This window comes from Phyllobates terribilis, unplaced genomic scaffold (assembly GCF_046119375.1).
Source record: "Phyllobates terribilis strain yellow unplaced genomic scaffold, ASM4611937v1 Scaffold_11__3_contigs__length_659146591, whole genome shotgun sequence".
Taxonomy (NCBI): domain Eukaryota; kingdom Metazoa; phylum Chordata; class Amphibia; order Anura; family Dendrobatidae; genus Phyllobates; species Phyllobates terribilis.
In genome coordinates this window covers 529,155,723-529,179,987 of record NW_027362771.1, presented here as the reverse complement: position 1 = coordinate 529,179,987, position 24,265 = coordinate 529,155,723, and the positions used below count along the sequence as shown (strand labels likewise).

The 24,265-nt window shown below is 48.9% G+C and overlaps 1 protein-coding gene across 1 annotated transcript in view; it reads right to left on the bottom strand.

The window, feature by feature from the left end:
- Positions 1-300: 300 nt before the first annotated feature.
- Positions 301-24,265, bottom strand: part of LOC141167323 (zinc metalloproteinase-disintegrin-like berythractivase) — a 139,450-nt gene continuing 115,485 nt past the window's right edge. The window contains exons 17-19 of the mRNA XM_073654746.1: positions 10,964-11,044; positions 882-957; positions 301-449 (exon numbers count right to left, since the gene is read on the bottom strand). Of these exons, the coding sequence (XP_073510847.1) occupies positions 301-449; positions 882-957; positions 10,964-11,044 (306 nt within the window). The remainder of the gene's footprint in view (positions 450-881; positions 958-10,963; positions 11,045-24,265) is intronic.

The following is a 24,265-nucleotide window of genomic DNA, read 5'->3' as shown; positions in this document are numbered from 1 at the left end:
TTTTCCCCAGATTTGTGTATAACTCATTGAAACTCTATGGGTCCGTGTGCTGTCTGAGAAAAAAATCTGACTGCATACATACGTTTCATAGAGCTGCATGAATGTAGCCTAACTTGCAGACTCTCACGAGGCATAGCGGAGAGATCTCGATGGAGCACATATACCTTCTAGAACTATTCTAGTCACTGCCTTACACCTGTCATATATTGTTCCGAATTAGAAAACCTGCCCCATTCATTTATCCTCTAACATTTCTACCCTCATGTTTGAAACTCACATTATAACATTGGAAAGTGGTAACTAGCAGATTGACACCAGTATTGAGAAGATCGGTAACAGTGATGTCCACCACCATGAATACAAATGCAGAACAGAAAATGATGGGAAGCGCCCATCTGTAACGCCAAAGACATCTGTAACCCCAAAGCCATCTGTAAAGCCAAAGCCATCTGCAAAAGAAATAAAGAGAAAATGTTATCAAAGCAGCGCAGTGGATCATACTACCTTCTTCATAGGGTTTCACCTGACATCTCCTATATATATTTAGATGACCACAGTTACAATCAAAATGATTCAAACCTCATTTTAAATTAGGTTTATTTGTCAATTTCTTCAGCTTTCTGAAGATTGCAATAAAGAAAAATGTAAACAGCTCAGCACAACTGATATATCACATAATGCCACTTTCAATGACTACTAGAGTCTCAAATCAACATGAAAGCTGTGGTGGCCATTGTGACTTATATGGAAAAAGTCAACTTGGGCAAAACGGAAAAGAGGTGCAGAATCAGGGGGACTATGGGATTTTTGCAAAGTATTCAACTCAAGCTTTTCTGTAAGTGACAGATCCTCTTTAAAGACTCATCATATAAACTTACTACCTGATCCTCCTTTGACTGTACAGTCAGGGGGCGCCCAGCCTTCCTCACAATGACACTCCAGATCATGATCACAAACCTGTGTAACAGAGAAGCTTTATTATCCTTTAACAAAATACAACAGAATTAGAGGTCATTTATATAAGCGTATTAAATTCACAAAATGCACTAATCCGATCTTTACAAAGTACGTCTATGGGTGCGCAAAAACAAACGGAATAAGTACAGGTTACAACCGTATGTCATGCGTTGATGTGAACAGTTGATGTATAAAATGGATGTATAATATGGAAGTAAAAAACTGGCATATGGATGACAATACATGTCAAATTGTCTGCTTTTTTTCTAGATGAAAAATGGATGATATTGAAGACGTTCAACTGAATCTGGATTTGAATGCACTTCAGGGAGATCATAGTCACAGTTTCATATCGGGAACTTAACCATTTTTCTGTAATTACGGTTTCCATCCCCATTTTGGTGAGTTGTCCAGGATAAGTTCTGAGTGTCTGGGAGTGGAGGTCACTATACAGAGGCTTGGGGATGTTCGGAAAAAGGTTCAAAGGAATATTAGGGTTGCCCAAGTTTGCCAAAAACGGAAGGCTGATAAAAGGCATTCGGCAGTTCCTGTTATTAAAGTGGGTTTAACTATCATCCAGAAACATTAAATTTAAGGTACGATTGGTGAAGTTAGGTCTGAAATTCATCGGACCCTATGAGGTCCTGGAAGAGGTCAGTACGGTAGCATTTAGGTTAAAGCTTCCTCCATCTCACAGCATCCCTAATGTCTTCCATAGATCCCTGTTGAAAAAATTTGTGACCTCGGTGGAATCACTCTCATCCCCACTTCCTCTGGTTACTGTCGGCGACAGTCTAGAGTAGGAGGTCCAGAGAGTTGTGGATTCCCGGAAGGTCCATACTTCTCTCCAGTACCTCTTACAATGAATGGAATACGAACCAGAGGAGAGTTCCTGGGTTCCAGCCCGATCCGTGAGGGCCAATTGACTGGTCAGGACATTTCATGCTAGGTTTCCTGGGAAGCCTGAGGGTCCGCTGGCACTCTTAGAAGTGGGGGTGCTGTCACTGTTTCATTATCTGACTGTGGTCTAGGAACACCTTGAGTGACAGCTCAGCCGCCCTATGGGATCTGAAGTGTGGATGTTTCCTCAGGTGCCTCCCATCTTTCATTATTTGCATGCTATTTAGGTAGGTTGCTGTTTGCTGTCCAATGTCAGCTGTAGCTTTGCTTAAGTTAGTTGTGTGTGCTTGCCGTGTGTCTGACTTCTTCTTGACTTTGTTCATGACTTTGGATTTGTTGTCACTATTTGTGTGGATTATCCCTTCTGCTTTTGACTCTCTCTGACCCTGGACTTGGCTTCTGACTATCCGCTTGTTGTACTCCCTGGTCTTGACGTACCCTCCTGGCATTTGACCCTGGACTGTTACTTGACCATACCTTTTTATTACCCCTCTGTACTATGAGCCCTCCTGGTATCTGACCTCGGACATCCTGACTACTCTGTCTAATGGTTTGCCTGTGAGTAGTGACTCAGCCTCACAACCTAATTCATCAAGCAGTTTTTACTATAAAACTGATGAAATCTCGCATAATTTTTGTGAAACTCTTAGTTGTGAAAAAATTTTGTGACTTCACAATTTAACACCAGTACCTGACTGTCACGATTCCACCCTTCAATATGTCTGGGATGCAGTTACTGACATACTGACAGCTCAGTCATCCAATGTGGTGACAGGGCGTGCTGAAGCTGTCAGAACTTTGATTGACATCTTGGCCGGCCAATCTGAGACTGGAAAGTTCTGGACTGCCTTCAGGTGTTCCCTCTCCCAGGTGATTTCCCAGCTACTTAGCAGGGTTGTCAAATCCCACATCTCTGCCATACGTACATTCAGCTCTGTGTGGTTTGTCTCTCTGTGCCTTGAGTTCTGCTTGTGGATCTTTTTGCTGCCTGACCTTGGACTTCGTTCTGACCAACCGTTTTGCCTGCTCCTTCTACTTTGATCCGCTTTCCTACTGGTATTCTGACCTCAGACCGTTAACTGACTACGCCTTTGTCTCTTCCCTCTGTTTATGACGTACCCTCCTGGCTTTTGACCTCGGACTCCTTGACTACCCTGACTCTCAGTTTGTCCACAAGAAGTGTATCGGTGTCACAATGACACTTTTCAGGTAGTTTGCAGAGCTCGGTCAATATGGGGTGCGGCCATGCACGCCTGACAAATTCAAATTCATTATATATTTACGCCACAAAAAGTGGTCTAAATTAGTGGTGTAAATTACAACAGAAATGAACACCAGCCGATGATGGCTTACATTTTTTTCTTTGGCACATGGTAACTGAAACACTTGTCATTAAGAGTCACATGCTTCTCAGTAGACTGTTCATCAAGAATGGCATACAAAATACCAATCTTGATTAATCAGGGTCTATAATTTTGTGCTTTGCAAATTTTGTTGCTATATACTTCTGTGACCAAGTTAAGAGTGTTATTTCTTATTTCCAAGCAAAACCATGTCCTTAGTCAGGACACACAATCCAGTACAATGTGTTTTACTGATCATTATTTAAACTTCCAATGTCGTGTTGGACATGAGTGTCCTCCATTAGCAGTCACTTCTCTCACTTACTAATTTACCAGAAAGCAACTCCCAGCGTGAAGCAAAAAGCAGAGTGATGTCCCACTTATAACTGAATGCAGTCTGGAGGGGTGCACCCACATGCAACATCAGGAGATTTCGGCAGTACATAGACTTGTCAACTGTCCCAAAACATATAAGAGGCTCCTGGATCATCCAAATGAGTTGTCAAGTCTGAAATATATCATTTCTCAGTATTAGATACAGTGCTCTGCATTAATGAGTGCACCACCTTTGAAAAGTAAGACTTTAATCAATATCTCACTGAACATAAGAACAATTTCCAAAATTAGAATGATGTAAATACTTTTGTGCCTAAAAGTGACAAAAGCATTCTCAGAGTGATACCTTTATTGGCTAACCAGAAAAAAAATATATATATTTGCTAGCTTTCAGAGCACATGAGCTCCTTCTTCAGGCGGGATTATAAGTGAATTGATAAGATAAGCACATCATTTAAGAGATATTCCAACAGGACATTTGATCATGAGGTGTAAGGGGTGATGCTCCCTAATGATAAGTCAAGGAAATCAAATTTTTCGTTACAAATGGAGAGGCTGTGGGAATGTTTAATTATCTGGAGTCCAGATAAAAGCCCCAATTTCATTTCCTTGGCTTATCATTAGGAGGCATCACCACTTATACCTCATGAACAAATGTCCTGCTGGAATATCTCTTAAATGTTGTGCATTTGTCTTATCAATTCATTTGTAATCCTGCCTGAACATGGAGCCCCTGTGCTCTGAAAGCTTGCAAATATATATATTTTTTCTGGTTAGCCAATAAAGGTATCACTCTGAGAATACTTTTGTCATTTTTGGGCATAAAAGTATTTACATCGATTGTTTTGGCTAACATGGTGCCACAATATAATTTTTTATTGTACATCAAAATTAGAATAAAACATTTTTTTAACCCATAACATTAACGTAAGGTTAATGATAACTTTCATTACATAATCTTCAGTTTTACTCAAATTAGTTGATGGAGAAATGAATACACCCTGCATCACAAACTACTACCCCTAGTAGGACGTCCACGAAACGCGTCTTATTTTAGCTTCTAAATAAATGGATTCTTAACCAAGCACTGGGTATTGCATCACTTCGTTTGACCCAGAGGAGAGCGGAATCATTGGCACTTTCTTGCATCCACAACTTATAGTATTTTGCATAACATACATGATTTTTAAGGACAGCACCAAGTCTTCGAGGTAAGGGCACGGAGTGATAGTAACATCTTATCTTTCTATATAGAGCAGTATATCTGTGAATTTTATTAACCTTACTTTCATTTTATGGGTAAAAAAAATGTTCTATGAAACTCGGTCTAGTCAAAATTTTGGAAATTGTTCTTGTACTGAGTGAGATATTGATTAAAATTTTACTTTACAAAAGGAGTTTACTCATTTATGCAAAATATTTAGATTTGAGAGCCCTCAGTGGTTGATACCTTTTAATGGCTAACTGAAAATATGGTAACAAGTTGCAAGGTTTCGAGACTACGCAGGTCTCATCAGGCTAGTACCAGGCTAGTATCAGGCTCATTTATGCAGAAATATATTGCTGAGAATAATATAATAACTGCCAACCAGCACAGATTCATGAAAGATAAGTCGTGTCTAACCAACATGTTGGGTTCTATGAGGAGATAAGTGCAAATCTGGATGTTGGTAACGCGGCTGATATGTTTTATCTGGACTTTGCAAAGGCATTTGATACTGTACCACATAGCAGCCTTATACTAAAGCTACAGAAGCAAGGACTTGGGGGAACTATATGCAGATGGGTAAGGAACTAGCTAGAAGACAGGAAACAAAGAATCATCATAAATGGTATGTTCTCTAAATAGGATATTGACGCGTCCCCTGGGCCGTGGGGTACTCGGTAGCCGGGCCGGTTGGTGCTGGGGGATGTCACAGTGGCAGTGACCCGGTCTGTGACCCAGGGCGGTCAATAAAAAGGGGATTATAGTTTTTATAGTTTAAATGTTCGTGACGCCACCTGTGGTATGCGACTATATGAAGACGCCGCTGTGGTGCAGATCCCCTGGAGCTGATGGTGATGCAGCAGAGTTGGTTTAGCTCTCCACAGGTAGAGCTAAGCTCCAGGGCGGTGCAGTGATGATTAATGAGGTAGATGTTGCTGTGCAGTGTAGTGCAGGGGATGGCGCAGATAATAATTATAGGACACAGTGCAGTGCAGTCTTCAAGGTTTACTCACAGTTGTTGAATTCCAGGCTACCAGGACCAGAGTAACCTCCCACACCGTCCTGTGTTTAGCAAGGCAGGGATTCAGCAAACTCCCAGGTGTTTCAGGAGTACATAACGGGACCTCATTCTATGTGCCTTTCTCGGTTGTCTTCCTGCGCTGGCTCTCACCCTCCTGCCCAGCGCCTCGCAACCAGTGTCCCAAGCCGGTAACCTCGGATCTTGTCGGGCAACCTGCAGCCCCCTGAATCCTATGTGGCTACCTTTTTAGCGATGTAGTTGCGGTTGTGAGCAGCTGCACCCTGAAAGTACAGAAGCCTCCGGTTTCTAGCTGAGCCTTGTAGTTCTCCACTAGTTAGGGGCCTGTTCCCTCTGCGGCCTGATCCCTCCACGTCCGTGTAGATTCGGGCGCACGGTTGGCATCCGCACTTCCCATGCCCCTGGGATCCCCTCACTCCTGAAGCCTTCCCTCTGCTCCCTTCCTCGTCCTGCCAGTCCTCCTGGGCCTCTTACTCTAGGCCCGTTCCTCTGAGCAGAGCTCTTACAGAGCTCCTGCTCCACTCCTCCTCTCCCCTGACTGACCGGTTCTCTCTGCCTACTTCTAGATGGTTCCCTGCTTTCTTATACTCCCACTGAAGGTGCTCCCCTGTACTACTTCCTCCACCCACACCCACTACGTGGTTCCACTCTCCAGATAGAGACCAGGGACTGTGCTCTCCCTTAGGAGCAATCTCACCCTTCCCTCTGAAGTGGAGTGTAATGGATGCAAGTACGTGGGTCCCGGGCAGTACTCCATCCTTACCTGAGAGTGAGATACCACACCTCTGGGTGAGATGCAGTACCTCTGTGGTGACATAACCCACAGGGGCGTCACATACCCCCCTGGTAAAACACAGCACGTCCGCGGGCTGGAGCAGAGTAAAAAACAAGATACTTTAGACATACAAAAATTTTTAGAATGCATTCACATATAAGAATAATCAAAACTTTTTCTTCCCTTTATGGGAGGCACATTTTCTTAAACGTTACAAGTTACTATATCAGCTTACAAAACATTTTAAAACTTTTTCCAATTAAATTCTCTTCACATCAATAAAACATTTTTCACATAAAACAATTTTCAGTAACTGCAGTGAGATCCATAACCGGATGTCCATCTCACTGAAGAAGGTGCAATTTGAGGGACCCATCCGAAAACCCTCAACGTAGGCCCTGGGCGTGGCTGCAGGGAATAGGTGATCCAGCTATTGGACCATGTCTTCGGCCACGCCAAACGGGTTTTTGTTCTGTATAAAACCAATAAGAAGCACCTTAAGAAGTGCTAACTATATACAGTTTAAAAGTTTTTTTGCTGCTCACAGTCCTCAGCCTGTCAGTTCTTATACCCTTACCGGGTAACTAGGTAAACACACACAAACTTTTCCACTTCACTCCAACAATGATGTACCCTTCTGGGTAACTATTTACAGTCTCTTTATTTTGACTAAGCAGTTGAGTAGTGGGGCCCCCTCCGGGGGAACATTGACCCAACACTAGATGGCCCAGCCAGGTCATCTTCTTCGGATGGCAAGGGTACACTCTCCTCCTCCACCACCCTGTGAACATGGAGAGCGTACCAGCCCCGCTCTCCTCTGTGCCTGGTGTAGGTGACCTTGTCACCAGGGTATAGGTCCCGGCCGGATGTCCCTGCTGTAAATGGTACTCCACGTCCCGCCTGTTCACGAAGGGGTCCGTGCCAAGTTGGGGTTCCCGGATAAAGCCCCATCCTCCATCCAGGTCGAACTTGACCACGATTCCCTCTACTCGTGGATCGGGTGTGACCGGATTTGCTTTGCGGGCCCGGGTTTTCTCCTCCATACTGCGGGCCTCCATCCTCTCCCAGCGCACCCGCCGGGTCCGCCGCTCCGCCTCTAGCTGAAGGAATTCCCGCCTGCAGTGTTCCTCTCTCCTGAGGGCCTCGGTCTCCGTCTACCTCGGGAACCCCATGAGGTTACCCTCCAGATTGTTCCACCGGTAGGCTTCTCCTTCCTGGCAGGCAACTGAGGGTGCGGGTGTGGGCACTAAGGGGGTCTCTGCTGGTCCTCAAACTTGGCTGACCAGTTCCACACAGGGCGCCCGTACACCCATGCGGGTGCAGGAAGAGGAGGCTCTGGTAGAGGGCCCAGGAGCTGGTTGTCGCTGCAGGCGCCCGGGGCAGGGGGTTCCTGTACAGGGCCCAGGAGCAGATCGGCGTGGTAGTCGCCCGGGGAAGGAGGTTCTGGCAAAGGGCCCAGGAGTAAGTCGGCGCTCTCAGCGCCCAGGACAGGTTCACCGTCATTACCTTTTCCTGTGGCTGCTCCAGCACTGCTTGGTACCTCCTGGTCCAGGAGAGGCTCCGCCGGGGCAGGGGCACTGCTGGAGACATGCAGTGCAGACTTCTGCCGGGTCAGCAATTTCTCCAGTAGCTCAGCCCTCCAAATGGTAACGGCAGCCCGCTGGGCCCCCTCCATCCGCCGGCCCAGCTCCTGTACCTCGTCACGGAGGAAGCTCGTATCCTCCAGGGATAGTTGAGTCAGTACTCCTTCCAGGTTGAGGGGTGCAGCTGCAGGCTGCAGGCCACAAGCCGGAGTCACCGCTTGGTCTCCCTCCATCGTGCCTGCCAGATGCGGTCTGTCTGCACTGCTGGAGACTCCGCCCTGTCTCCAAGGTCTCTCTTCTACTTTCCCCTTTCTGGGGAGGTTCCATGGCTGCTTGCTGTCGGCCACACCTAGGGGTGGTTTCCTCAGACTGATGGACACGTCTAGGTATATGGCCACAGATGCATGGGGAGGGCCCCGCTTTTGGCGCCATTCTGGAACCCGGCCCACGATGGGAGGTTTCTTGTCGTCCTTGATAACACACATAATGGTGCCCGTTCTTCTGGGGCGGGCGCCACATTCAGTATACAACCCAGTCTCTAGTCGCACAGTACCCGGTTATAACGGGTTGGTTCATATCCTGTTCGTGACGCCAAATATGACGCGCCCCCTGGGCCGTGGGGTACTCGACAGCCGGGCCGGTCGGTGCTGGGGGATGTCACAGTGGCAGGGACCTAGTCCGTGACCCAGGGCGGTCAATAAAAAGGGGATTATAGTTTAAATGTTCGTGATGCCACCTGTGGTATGCGACTATATGAAGCCACAGCTGCGGTGCCGATCCCCTGGAGCTGATGGTGACGCAGCAAAGTTGGTTCAGCTCTCCACAGGTAGAGCTAAGCTCCAGGGCGGTGCAGTGATGATTAATGAGGTAGATGTTGCTGTGCAGTGTAGTGCAGGGGATGGCGCAGATAATAATTCTAGGACACAGTGGGGTGCAGTCTTCAAGGTTTATTCACAGTTGTTGAACTCCAGGCTACCAGGACCAGGGTAGCCTCCCGCGCCGTCCTATGTTTACCAAGGCAGGGATTCAGCAAACTCCCAGGTGTTTCAGGAGTACATAACGGGACCCCATTCTGTGTGCCTTTCTCGGTCGTCTTCCTGCGCTGGCTCTCACCCTCCTGCCCTGCGCCTCGCAACCAGTGCCCCAAGCCGGTAACCTCGGATCTTGTCGGGCAACCTGCAATCCCCTGGATCCTATGTGGCTACCTTTTTAGCGATGTAGTTGCGGTTGTGAGCAGCTGCACCCTGAAAGTACAGAAGCCTCCGGTTTCTAGCTGAGCCTTGTAGTTCTCCACTAGTAAGGGGCCGGTCCCCTCTGCGGCCTGATCCCTCCACGTCCATGAAGATTCGGGCGCACGGGTGGCATCCGCACTTCCCGTGCCCCTGGGATCCCCTCACTCCTGGAGCCTTCCCTCTGCTCCTTTCCTCGTCCTGCCAGTCCTCCTGGGCCTCTCACTCTAGGCCCGCTCCTCTGAGCAGAGCTCCTACAGAGCTCCTGCTCCACTACTTCTCTCCTCTGACTGACTGGTTCTCTCTGCCTGCTTCTAGATGGTTCCCTGCTTTCTTATACTCCCACTGAAGGTGCTCCCCTGAACTACTTCCTCCACCCACACCCACTACATCGTTCCACCCTCCAGCTAGGGACCAGGGACTGTGCTCTCCCTTAGGAGCAATCTTGCCCTTCCCTCTGAAGTGGAGTGTAATGGATGCAAGAGCGTGGGTCCCGGGCAGTACTCCATACTTACCTGAGAGTGGGATACCACACCTCTGGGTGAGATGCAGCACCTCTGTGGCTACTGAACACACAGGGGTGCCACAATATACAGTAGTCAATAGTCGGGGACCGCAGGGATCTGTGCTATTACCGATTTTCTTTAATCTCTTTATTAATGACCTTGGGGATGGGATTGAGAGTAAAGTGTCAGTTTTTGCTGATGACACCAAGCCATGTAGGATATTAAAACTGACCTTGACAGTAAAATATTACAGAATGAAGTTTAATGCATATAAATGTAGAGTAATGCATCTAGGACTGAGTAATCCCATTGCTGCATATACATTAAATGGGAGTATACTCGAGACTACAGAACAGAAGGACTTGGGTATTCTGGTTACAAGTAAGCTGAACAGCACTACTCAATGTCAGGCAGCAGCCGCAAAAGCCAAAAAGATTTTAGAGTGTATAAATAGAGAGATAAAATCCCATGATTCCAATGTATTGCTACTTGTAAGGTTATATCTAGAACATGGGATCCAATTTTGGGCTCTACATTTTAAAAAGGATATTCAGAAGTTAAGAGTCAGTGCAAAGGTTGCAACTAAATTATTACAAAGGATGGAAGGCCTCTTATATGATGAGAGGTTGGAAAAGTTGGGCTTTTTTAAGCATAGAAAAAACACATCTCAGATGAGATCTTATTTACATGTATAAATATATGCGTGGTCAGTATAAAGGACTGGCACATGACTTATTCCTTCCAAAGACCATACTAAGGATCAGGGGGCACTCATTAAGGGGAGGAAGAAAGGCGATTCGGGAAGCTGAATAAGAAAGGGTTCTTTACAGTTAGAGCAGTCAGAATGTGGAATGCCCTACCACAAATGGTAGTAATGGCAGACACAAAAATAGCTTTTAAAAAAGGGCTGAATGATTCCCTCAGTACACATAACATTGTGGGTTATAGATAATTTAGTGACAGAAAATGTATAATTGGTGGAGAAAAGTTGAATTTGATGGGCCTAGGTCTTTTTTCAACCTATGTAACTATATACTGTGTACATGACTGTAGAAAAGACAAGATACTGCCACAAAATTTGGTCTTACCGCATGTCCTGTGCATTTTGCTTCACATCCTGCTGTCATGTAGGCTTCCTCGATGTTGATACATTTCTTATCGATACAGACCTGAAAGACACAGTAATTCCCAATTACATATTTATATTAGAGAATGACAAAGCCATCTTACAGATAGTTTCTGTTTTAACCCTTTTGCTGCCGCTTTTTTCGACATTTTGCGCCTGTGGTAGCTAGGACGATATTCACACTTTTGATGTGAATGAATAAACCCTAAATAAAAAAAACAAAATATACTATACCCCGAAGCCTATATATTTAGTAGACACCAGGCATATTGTCAAAATGCCACTCAGCACTCTGTACACGCAGGCACCTTCATGCAATGTTGCATCAAATAGATTTTTTTATTAAAAAAAAATGCAGAAAATCTATATTAGTGGCTTAAAACATGGCTCAAATGGGAAATGAGATACACAACGCTTCGTTAAAATCAAAGTTTAGAATGTGCAGAGTTCAAACATAACACTTAGGTCTATGTCTTTATATATTTTATAAAATTATCAGAACCGGAAAGGCCAAAAACCTGGTTTTATAATGGAAATTCTACAAGGTTACAATTTATAAATAATAATAATAATAATAATATAGGGATTATACCTTGAAAACTACCGTATTTTTCGGACTATAAGACGCACCGAACCATAAGACGCACCCCAAATTTTGGGGTGGAAAATAGGAAAAAAAATATTTTTTATAAGATGGGGTCCGTCTTATAGTCTGATTAGGTATCTTACCTGAGGGGTGGTGGAGCAGGAGGCAAGTTCCTTCAGGAAACCGGCCTGGCGGAAGTGGAGGAATGCTGCGGACCCTGGATACATGAAGCCGGTGCTCCAGCAGCTGTGAGTTGCGGTGAAGGTGGAGCAGGATCGCAGGTCCCTCCGTTCCCTGCCTCAGGAACCCGGCGGCAGCAGAAGAGGTGAGATGCCGGTATCCGGTTGGGGCCTGTGGACTGGCCTTGGGTCTGGGTTCTTTGGACTGGCATGGGGTCTGGGGCCTGTGGACTGACCTGGGGTCTGGGGCCTGTGGACTGACCTGGGGTCTGGGGCCTGTGGACTGACCTGGGGTCTGGGGCCTGTGGACTGACCTGGGGTCTGGGGCCTGTGGACTGACCTGGGGTCTGGGGCCTGACCTGGGGTCTGGGGCCTGTGGATTGGCCTTTGGACTTGCCTGGGGCCTGGACCTGTGAGCGAGAGGCGTCAGGCAGTGAAGCAGAGGAGCCGGGGCCTGTGCCGGGCTGTGAGTGGCGTCCGGCGGTGAGGCAGAGGAGCCGGGGCCTCTGCCGGGTTATGAGTGGTTTCCGTCAATGCGGCAGAGCAGCGTGTGCAGCTTCCGTTGGCCGCGGCCATCTTCCTGAGGCTGTGATCTATAGGAAAATGGCCGCCGGAGCTCCGGGTCGGTGCATGCGCCGGCTCCGGCGGCCATTTTCCTGTGGATCTCGGCCTCTAGAGGATGGCCGCGGCCACCAGAAGCCGCACACAATGCTCTGCCGCATCGCAGGAAACCACTCACAGCCCGGCAGAGGCCCCGGCAACTCTACCTCACCGCCCGGTACAGGCCCCGGCTCCTCTGCCTCACCGCCCAGCACAGGCCCCGGCTCCTCTGCTTCACCGCCCGACACCAGCACAGGTACAGCCCCCGGCTGCAGCCGCATCTCACCTCTGCCGCCTCCGGAGGAACCTGCGATCCCCGCTCCACCACCACCGGTAAAGTACCGTTCGGACCATAAGGCGCACCCCACATTTTCCTTCCAAATTTTGGGGAAAAAAAGTGCGTCTTATCGTCCGAAAAATACGGTAAGTACACCACTACACTCTATATATTTCCTGAAACCATACAACCTGATGATTGAAATTGTCTTGACTTGCTGTTGACAGCCATATCCGCATTCATGTTATTTTGCGACAAAAAACAATTATGTAGTAAAAATAAAATAAATGAAACCATATATTTGTGCTTAAAACTACATACAAGCAGTGCTTTGCAAACAAAAACAATGTAAAAATAAGAGCTCAAGGTCAGCAAAGTTCATATATACCACAATTATCTACACTAACAAGAATTTGTACCCCCAAAATATTATTAATCCCTAAATGATACAGCCTATTTCAGATGTTGGGATGAAGTCCCATTTTTCTAATCTGGAATGTGTCAATTTACATAGCAATAACTTTGGTATGCTTTTATGTATCCCAGTAGTTTGAGACTGTATTTTTATGACACATTGTACATTATTTACCTTGATAATACAATTAGTTCAATATATCTCATTTATTATAAAACAAACATGACATTTACAACAAAATTAGAATATTTTTAACTTTTCAAACATTTTATGTGTCTGCCCTTAACACATTAACACAGGCTTGTGATAAATTTACAGCTAGCTGAGAAGGTTGTATTCCCAGAGCTTCAAAGGGAATTTAACAGAGGTCTGTAGCCGGGCTGGAGCCAACGCAAAATATGGAATAACTTAAGTTCCATACGTCCGATAATAATGGTTATTTTCCCGTAGCTGTGAGCCCCTCCAGGGAGCTGTGGCGCAAAAGTAACGGAATAACGGATCGCAGCTACGCCATGTGTGGTCTCTCCATTTGTAAAATCTTGTATATTTTTCCTAAACACTGCCTCCCTTTTGGATTAAATATAAAAGTTAACAGTCCTGTTTCTTTTGCTCTGTAATCATTCCCTCCCATGAAGCCATATATGCTATCAGAATGCAGGCATTCCACCAGGCCTGCATTATATTTCAAACTGGACGGTGGTGGCAGCGAATAATAATAATTGGGCTATCGTGAAGCTGGCAGTAACCGTACGGGGCATATACACATATTCCATGCGTTGGAATCCGGAGGAGTGACTCCATACGCTTTCTGCTCGCTTGCCGATAGCTACGTAGTGAGTAGTCGGGATCGTGTGCTCGCGAGTCCCTGCTCAATCCTGTGAATTCTTGACAAAGTTATGGCAGCAGTGGGATATTGTGTGATCTCCCCGGTGTCATCGCTGGCGTCCCTGACACTATTACACATAGCTGAGGAAAAATGACCTTGTGAAAGGAGGTTGGCACAAAGATGAAGGGGCTATAAAGCAGCTGCGACCAAGTGGATAAGGTCAGACTACCATGCCCAGAAAGCCAGTCTGGAACAATCAGGATTGCGAGAACACCCTCACCTTGACCTGCAGTGTATGTGAGATGTATTGATACAGTCTTGATCTCCTGGTTAAACTTTGTGCATGATTAGGAAGTGATAGGAGTAGAACACAGATGACTGACACCTTTCTGATAAGGTCATTATATGAGCAGAGCAGGCTGGCATTAAATGTCTCACACAGGAGTAGGCTGCACTGCTCTAAAGAACAGATATAAGTGTGACCGATCTCTGGACAGGCAGTGTGGGGGGAATACAGCAGAGCTTACAGTGCTATGAGAGGAGAAAAGCTAATAGTCACGATGGTGTTGTGACTATGGGCACTAAATAGGTCCCTAGAACTAGGGGCGCCCTAGTCTATCTCCGTTTCCCGCATTACTCTTGAAGATGGAGACGCCGGGTTCACGTGCCTTGCTATACAACTATATTAATCGTTATCTCTCCCCTCCCCCACCCAGGGTAATGGCAATCTGAAGTGTATTGAAAAAAAAAAACACTAACCAGATAAATAAGGATGGACATGATAAATGAAAAATACCAAGCACACAAAATTCACACATCAAACAACAAAGTGGGACACAGGGGAGTTTAAAGAAGGAGAAACAAAATAGGAGAAGATGAAGATGTGCACACGTTAGGCATTAGGTAAAGCAGGTAGCGCAATGGAATTAGACATCTTGCGGAATCTGTCCACCACCACCACCACCAATATCACAGTATTACCTGCAGATACGGGTAGATCAGTGATGAAATCTACCGATAAATGAGACCAAGGTCTACTGGGAATCGACAAGGGTTGAAGAGCCCCATACTGACGAGTATGAGGGGTCTTAGAAAATGCAGGCAGCTACATTGTAACGGGTCCGGGAGGCGGAACCTCTGAGCTACTATACAAGGGGACTGTAACGGGTCCGGGAGGCAGAACCTCTGAGCTACTATACAAGGGGGCGGCCCTTGTAAGGGAGCGGGTGGCAGTCTCTGGGTGAACGGACAGGGAGTTACGGCAAGTGATCAGGGCAGTCTCTGGGTAAGGGGTAGGTACGACCTGTGATGGCAGAGCCTCCGGGTAGGCTAGCAGGCAGATGGTAGATGTGTGCTCCCAGGTGAGCAAGCGAGAGTCTCTGGAATAGCTGGTGGTCACGGCACGTGACGGCGGAACCTCCGGGCTGGCAGGCAGGTAGGTAACGGAGAAGCGCTCCCAGGTGAGCGGGCAAGTGTCTCTGGAATAGCTGGTGGTCACCGCACGTGACAACGGGACCTCCAGGCTGGCAAGCAGGCAGGTAACGGAGATGCGCTCCCAGGTGAGCGGGCAAGAGTCTCTGAGATAGCTGGTGGTCACAGCACGTGACAACAGAGCCTCCGGGCTGGCAAGCAGGCAGATAACGGAGAAGCGCTCCCAGGTGAGCGGGCAAGCTGGTCTATAGACAGACTGACCGGAGTAGTAAGGCAGACCGTCGGACCTCAGGCAAGCAGGCAGGTAGCTGATATGCGCTCCCAGGTGAGCGGGCAGGCTGGTCCTTTAGACAGACTGACAGGAGTAGTAAGGCAGACCGTCGGACCTCAGACTGGCAGACAGGTAACAAGTATTCAGGCAGGAATCAGGCAGGTAACTGGCAGGTAACTGGCAGGAAACTGGCAGGAAACTGGCAACGGGACCTGAGGGCTGAAGCACAGGTGAGACACAGGTGCAAACAACATTGCTCGGGCACCTCCATTTTGGAGGAGGTGCCTTATATATGATGAAGTCCTCCGGCCATTGGCCGGGGACTCTTTAGGGCGGCGCGCGCGGCCCCTTTAAGAGGAGGGGAGCGCGCGCGCGCGCGCCCTAAGCACAGGGGCCGGGAAGGAGCGCGCGCTGAGAGCAGAGCAGGAGGAGGACGCCGGGACGGAGCGCGCGCTGACAGCAGAGCGGAGGGAGGATGCCGGGCACGGAGCAGAGCGGTGAGGGGAGCAGCGTCCCTGCCTAGCAGAGGGCAGGGACGCCGGCACTACAGTACCCCCCCCTTTAGGCCCCCCCTTTTTTAGGCCAGACAGAAATTTAGCTAGGATGAGAGGGGCATGGATGTTCTCCCGGGGCTCCCACATTCTCTCCTCAGGACCAAACCCCTTCCAATCTACCATGAAAAAGGTCTTTCCTCTTACCCTTTTGGTGGCAAGAATGTTCTCTACCTCAAACTCGTCCTCAGCAGAAACCGGAGCAGGAGGCGTACCTGTAGACTTGGAAAAAGAGTTAAGCACCACAGGTTTGAGGAGAGACACATGGAAGGAGTTAGGGATCCGTAAGTTGGCCGGGAGTTTCAATTTATAGGCCACCGGGTTGATCTGACTGATGACCTCCAGTGGGCCGATGAACCGAGGCCCTAACTTATAGGAAGGGATCTTGAGCCGGACATATTTGGACGAGAGCCAGACTTTATCCCCAGGGCGGAATTGAGGAGGGTCCAGACGTTTTTTGTCAGCGTGTCTTTTCATACGCTCGGATGACAGAAGGAGTGCGGACCGGGTACTCTCCCATATGGAGGAAAATTTGTTAACAAGAGATTCCGCAGCCGGATTGTCCGCCGAGGTGGAGACGGGAAACGGGATCCGAGGATGCTGACCGTAGACTACAAAAAACGGGGATTTGGAGGAAGACTCGCTCTCGTGATTGTTGTACGAGAATTCGGCCCATGGCAGGAGATCCACCCAGTCAGAATGGTGGGCATTAACGAAGTGCCGAAGGTAACTGGTCAGGTTCTGATTGATCCGTTCCACTTGACCATTAGACTGTGGGTGGTAAGCGGAGGAGAAGTCCAGGGTGACGTCCAGCAATTTACAAGTGGCTCTCCAGAAACGGGAAGTGAACTGTACCCCACGATCCGACACGATGTGACGGGGCAGGCCATGAAGACGGAAGATGTGGCGGATAAAGTCTTTAGCCAGCTCGGGTGCAGACGGAAGACCTGGCAGTGGAATGAAGTGAGCCATCTTGGAGAAGCGGTCAGCGACCACCCAAATGACCGTACAACCGGCAGAGACGGGCAGATCAGTAATGAAGTCCATCGCTATATGCTGCCAGGGGGCAGCAGGTACTGGCAGAGGTAGGAGGCGGCCGGCCGGCAGGTGTCTCGGAACTTTGTTGCGGGCGCAGGACACACAGGCAGAAACAAAGTCTATTACATCCTTGTGCAGGTTAGGCCACCAGTAGTGCCGGGTAATAAGCTGGAGGGTCTTTTTCTGACCGGCGTGGCCAGCTAGTTTAGACGAATGACCCCAGTGTAGGATCTTCTCCCGATCAGGTACTGGTACGAACGTCTTACCAGGAGGAAGACGATTTAGACTCACGGGAGCCACCTGCATTACTCTGGCGGGATCGATGATATGTTTCGGATCCTCCTCGAGATCAGACACCAGAAAGGATCGAGACAAGGCGTCCGCCTTGACGTTTTTGTCAGCCGGGCGAAAATGAAGGACAAAATCAAAACGAGCAAAAAACAAGGACCACCGGGCTTGGCGAGGGTTAAGTCTCTGGGCATGCTGGAGGTAAGCCAAGTTCTTGTGGTCAGTGTAAATTATTACCGGGTGAAGAGCCCCCTCAAGCAGGTAACGCCACTCCTCCAATGCCAGTTTGATGGCCAATAACTCTCGGTCTCCTATGGAATAGTTGCGCTCAGAGGAGGAGAAGAGTTTAGAGAAGAAGCCACAAGTTACCATCCTCCCGGAAGATGATTTTTGAGTAAGTACCGCTCCGGCTCCAGAGGAGGAGGCGTCAACTTCCAGGAAGAACTGCTTGTTGCCATCTGGGCGATGCAGCACCGGGGCGGAAGAGAAGGCCTGTTTAAGGGAAAGAAAGGCCTCCTCTGCTTCGGGTGGCCACTCTTTGGGATTAGTACCTTTACGGGTGAGCGCAGAAATTGGGGCCGTCCGGGAAGAGAAGTGTGGTATGAAGAGGCGGTAGTAGTTGGCGAAGCCCAGGAATCGCTGAATGGCCTTCAACCCCTCCGGTCGGGGCCATTTCTCGATGGCAGACAGTTTCTCAGGATCCATTTGTAGGCCGGTCTGAGAGATAATGTAGCCCAGAAACGGAAGCGAGATCTGCTCAAAGAGGCACTTCTCAAATTTAGCGTAGAGATGGTTCTGCCTTAGCCTGAGCAGGACCTGACGAACGTCCCTCCGGTGAGTCTGGAGATCCGGAGAGAAGACCAAGATGTCGTCCAGGTACACCACTACGCAGGAGTAGAGAAGGTCCCGGAAGATGTCATTGACCAACTCTTGAAAGACGGCAGGAGCGTTACAGAGACCAAAGGGCATTACCAGGTATTCATAGTGGCCGTCCCGGGTGTTGAATGCCGTCTTCCATTCATCCCCCTGACGAATACGAACCAGGTTGTACGCCCCACGAAGGTCCAGTTTGGTGAAGATCCTAGCCCCCCTCAGACGATCAAATAATTCTGGAATGAGCGGAAGGGGGTACTTATTCTTCACCGTGATCAGGTTTAGGCCTCTATAGTCTATACAGGGACGGAGAGAGCCGTCCTTCTTTTTGACGAAAAAGAAGCCTGCTCCCGCCGGGGAGGTAGATTTCCGGATGAATCCTCTGGCCAGATTCTCCTCAATATATTCGGACATTGACCGGGTCTCAGCAGCGGATAAAGGATAGATACGCCCACGGGGAGGAGTAGTACCGGGTAGCAGATCGATGGGACAGTCGTATGGTCTATGTGGTGGTAATGTCTCTGCCTCCTTTTTATTAAAGACATCTGCATAAGACCAATAAGGAATCGGAAGTCCAGGTAGATTAGCTGGGGTAGGAGAGGGACGGACGGGATGGACGGGAACCAGGCAGGTTTTATGACAGTCTTGTCCCCAGCGAAGGACCTCTCCGGTTTGCCAGTCTAGCACGGGTGCATGTCTCTGGAGCCAGGGCAGACCTAGCAAGAGGGCGTGAGAGAGTCCAGGCAGAACATGAAAGGAGATACTTTCAGAATGCAGCATTCCCACCTGCAGGGTAATGGATTCGGTGATGAGTTGAATGGGGCGAGGTAAGAGGCCCCCATCCACGGCAGCGACAGACAAGGGTACAGCCAGAGGTTTGGTGGGGATGCGGTATTTCTCAACCAGGGACTGTGAAATAAGGTTCCCGGCTGCTCCAGAGTCAAGTTGGGCTAGTTCGAAATAACGGTTCTCCCCGTAGATGATCGAAACTGACAACAGCAGGGATGGAGAGGATTTATTCTTGTCTAGGTGGACCTCTCTGAGCGAACCTAGACACAGGCGTTTCCCGACCTCTCCGGGCAGGCACGGATCCGGTGCTCCTTACTGCCACAGTAGAAGCAGCTCCCCTCGGCACGGCGTGAGTCCTGACGGGTTTTGACCATCTTGGTCTGGTCGACCTGCATAGGCTCAGGAGAGTGTACCTGGGGAGAGATGGAGGGAATGATGGGTTTCTGGAAAGTAGGAGCTAAACGTGGAATCCTTCTCTCACGGGTGACCTCTTTGGCACGCTCCTGGAACCGTAGGTCAATCCGGGTGGCAAGGGTTATTAGATCATCGAGAGAGGTAGGAATGTCCCGACCAGCAAGTTCATCTTTAATACGACCGGACAGACCCTCCCAGAAGACGGATACCAGAGCGTCGTTATCCCAGGCCAGCTCCGAGGCAAGGGTGCGGAACCGTATGGCATATTGGCCCACGGTGAGACCCTCCTGACGGAGGCGTAGCAGAGAGGATGCGGATGAGGTCTTCCGTCCGGGTTCGTCGAAGACTTTCCGGAAAGCCGAGAGAAAAGCAGGCAAGTTGGACACCAGGGGGTCTCCTCTCTCCCATAGAGGATTTAGCCAGGCCAGGGCCTCCCCGGTGAGATGGGACATGATAAAGGCAATTTTGGCCCGGTCGGAATTAAACTGATGGGACAAAAGTTCAAAGTGCAGGGTGCACTGATTTATGAAGCCCCGAGCCTGGGCGGAGTCGCCTCCGAAGCGAGGAGGTGCAGACAGCCGGGGACCGGGATAGGTTACCATGGTATTAGTGGGTAGCGGAGCTGCCGGGTTGCGAGTCATGGTACTGGCAGTGGCTGCAGGTGGTGCAGTCAGAGTGTCCAGGCGAGTATTGACATTCCGCAGGTGAGCCAGGATGGACTCCTGTTGGGACCTTTGACGGGACAGTTCATGACACAGGTCCGTGAGCGAGGGAGCTTGGGTGCCACCGGGTTCCATGGCCCGAGCAAACTGTAACGGGTCCGGGAGGCGGAACCTCTGAGCTACTATACAAGGGGACTGTAACGGGTCCGGGAGGCGGAACCTCTGAGCTACTATACAAGGGGGCGGCCCTTGTAAGGGAGCGGGTGGCAGTCTCTGGGTGAACGGACAGGGAGTTACGGCAAGTGATCAGGGCAGTCTCTGGGTAAGGGGTAGGTACGACCTGTGATGGCAGAGCCTCCGGGTAGGCTAGCAGGCAGATGGTAGATGTGTGCTCCCAGGTGAGCAAGCGAGAGTCTCTGGAATAGCTGGTGGTCACGGCACGTGACGGCGGAACCTCCGGGCTGGCAGGCAGGTAGGTAACGGAGAAGCGCTCCCAGGTGAGCGGGCAAGTGTCTCTGGAATAGCTGGTGGTCACCGCACGTGACAACGGGACCTCCAGGCTGGCAAGCAGGCAGGTAACGGAGATGCGCTCCCAGGTGAGCGGGCAAGAGTCTCTGAGATAGCTGGTGGTCACAGCACGTGACAACAGAGCCTCCGGGCTGGCAAGCAGGCAGATAACGGAGAAGCGCTCCCAGGTGAGCGGGCAAGCTGGTCCATAGACAGACTGACCGGAGTAGTAAGGCAGACCGTCGGACCTCAGGCAAGCAGGCAGGTAGCTGATATGCGCTCCCAGGTGAGCGGGCAGGCTGGTCCTTTAGACAGACTGACAGGAGTAGTAAGGCAGACCGTCGGACCTCAGACTGGCAGACAGGTAACAAGTATTCAGGCAGGAATCAGGCAGGTAACTGGCAGGTAACTGGCAGGAAACTGGCAGGAAACTGGCAGGAAACTGGCAACGGGACCTGAGGGCTGAAGCACAGGTGAGACACAGGTGCAAACAACATTGCTCGGGCACCTCCATTTTGGAGGAGGTGCCTTATATATGATGAAGTCCTCCGGCCATTGGCCGGGGACTCTTTAGGGCGGCGCGCGCGGCCCCTTTAAGAGGAGGGGAGCGCGCGCGCGCGCCCTAAGCACAGGGGCCGGGAAGGAGCGCGCGCTGAGAGCAGAGCAGGAGGAGGACGCCGGGACGTAGCGCGCGCTGACAGCAGAGCGGAGGGAGGATGCCGGGCACGGAGCAGAGCGGTGAGGGGAGCAGCGTCCCTGCCTAGCAGAGGGCAGGGACGCCGGCACTACATACATACTCTCGAACATCCTGGTGCACCCCAGACCACCAAAAAAGCTGAGTAAGGAGATCAGTGATGGCTTTACTACCAGGATCCCTGGCCAAGACTGAATCATGATGTTAGCTTAAAACTTTAAGACAGGAACAAACAGTTTACCTAAAGGACAAGCAGCAAGGGTATCCCCCTGAACCTCTACAACCTCACTCTCCAGATCAGGACATAATGCAATAACTATCCCCATCTGTAATATAACAACTGGTTCACAATTATCTCCTCCCCCAGGAAAATAATGAGATAAGGCATCTGCCTTAATGTTCTTATTCCCCGGCCTATACGTCACAAAAAAAGTTGAATCTGGTGAAGAACAATGACCATCTTGCCTATCTAGGTGTCAGACGCTTAGCAGATTCCAAATACTAGAGATTTTTATGATCGATGATTACCATGACAGGATGTACTGCCCCCTACAAAAAAATGTCACCACTCTCAAAAAGCCCACTTTATTGCCAAGAGTTCCCTATTAACCAATGTCACAGTTTTTCTCAGCGGACGACAGTTTTTTTGAAAAGTATGCACATGAATGTGATTTACTTTGAGATGCGCTCTGCGACAATACACCCCCCACCCCCACTTCAGATGGGTCAACATCTACAATGAATAGCTGAGTGACGTCAGGCTGTATAAGAATCGGTGCGGAAGTAAAACATTTCTCTAAAGTATCAAATGCCTCACTGGCCAGTCTGGACCATTTGGAAAAGTCTGTCCCTTTCGTGGCCATATCTGCCAGAAGTTTGGCCACTACCGAAAAGTTTTTGATGAACTTACGGAAGTAGTTGGCAAAACTTAAAAACCTTTGTAAAGCCTTTAAGTCCTCAGGACGATCCCAATCCAGTACCGCCCGGACTTTCACCGGATCCATGCAAAACCGGTGTACCATAGGTAATAACCAAGAAAAGGGATCTCCTGAACCGAGAACATACATTTCTCTCGTTGAGAGTCAATATTGACTTTTAGAATTGCTACTTCCTATAGGTGGCAGTAGAGTTCTAGTCCTCTTCCTCTCTGAAGAGACAATTTGCACTCTGGTTCTGTCAAATAATTTAGTGTCTCTGAGTTTTTGTAAGACCTGCCTGACGTATATCTGATGCGACTCAAGGTCAGGAGAATAAATCAGTATGTCATCAAGATAGACCACCAAAAATCTACCTGCAAGGTGACAAAAAATGTAATTTACAAAGTGCTGAAAGAAGGCAGGGGCATTAGTCAACCCGAATGGCATCACAAGGTTTTCATAGTGTCCCTCAGGTGTATTAAAGGCTGTCTTCCATTCATCCCCCTCCTTAATTCTAATTAGATTATATGCCCCATTGAGGTCCAGTTTAGAAAACCATTTTGCCCCTATGATCTGGTTAAAGTAGTCTGGTGATATAGTCCTTCATAGCCTGCCTCTCCGGACCAGAAATATTATATAACCTGTTCTTAGGCAGCTTGACCCCAGCAATAAGATTATCATAAGTATGATGAGGAGGGAGTTCTTGACCCCCCTGTTCCAAAAACAGATCCCCGAAGTCAGACAGGTATTCCGACAGAGAACCACAGGAGAGGGCAAGCCCTCTAGCACATAACTATCAATTAATTCCAAGTGCATGGCCCCTACCAGCAGATGTTTCCCTCGGATGACCTGAGTAAAATTCCCCTAGCTCAAGGGTGCTGAGTCAATGGCGATTGTGGGTATAGGTCTGGATAATTTATGTGGCTGGAGATGCTGGTCCTGGACGAACCTGGCGTCTATCAGATTAAACCCCGTTTTACTATCCAGAAAGTCTGAAAAAAAACACCTTACTTTTGCCAAAATGGATCCTGGCTGGTAAAAAAATTGTGACCTACCCAATGAGGAAATATGTAAACCCGGGTTGTTAACCTCTCCGCAACCCAGGCTCCTTAGTTTTCTAGGGGCTGTTTGCGGTTAGGTATGGAAAGACAAGTACCCACAAAATGACCCTTACCACCACATAAAAAACATATGCCCCCTTTACGCCGAACTACAGGTGTCATGACTCTGTTGTCGGGTATCCCGGGGCCAGTGGCTCCTTTCCAGTTACCAACACTAGGGGCGCCCTAGCTGGCCCTGTTCCCTGGATTACTTCTAGATCTGATTGAGTTCGCGGAAATCTAGGCAGGGGCGTAACCCCCCGTCTTTCTTCTTTATGAAGAAAAACCCTGCAGCAACGGGGGATGAGGATGGTCTGATATGATCCTTTGCCAAACTTTATGAGATATAGTCCTTCATGGCCTGCCTCTCCGGACCAGAGATATTATAAAGTCTGTTCTTAGGCAGCTTGGCCCCAGGAACAAGATTAATAGTGCAGTCATAAGGATAATGGGGGGGGGGAGTTCTTGACACCCCTGCTCCGAGAACACATCCCCAAAGTCAGACAGGTATTTAGGCACATAATGGGTATCCACCCTAGCCTGCCCAGTGCCTAAACAGTGTCCTTGACAATACTCATTCCATTTAGCTACCCCCGCATCTGGCAATCTACCACAAGGTTGTGAAGCGTGGGCCTAGGTAGTCCCAGATGGATTTCAGCAAGAAGGAAAAATTGTGACCCTCCCACAGAGGAAATATGTACACCCGGGTTGCTAACCTCCCTGCAACCCGGGCTCCTTAGTTTTCCGTAGTCTGTTTACAGTGAGGTAGAAGGACAAGCACCCATGTAATGACCCTTCCTCCCACAGTAAAAACATACTCCCCCTTTACGCTGAATTCCAGTTTGA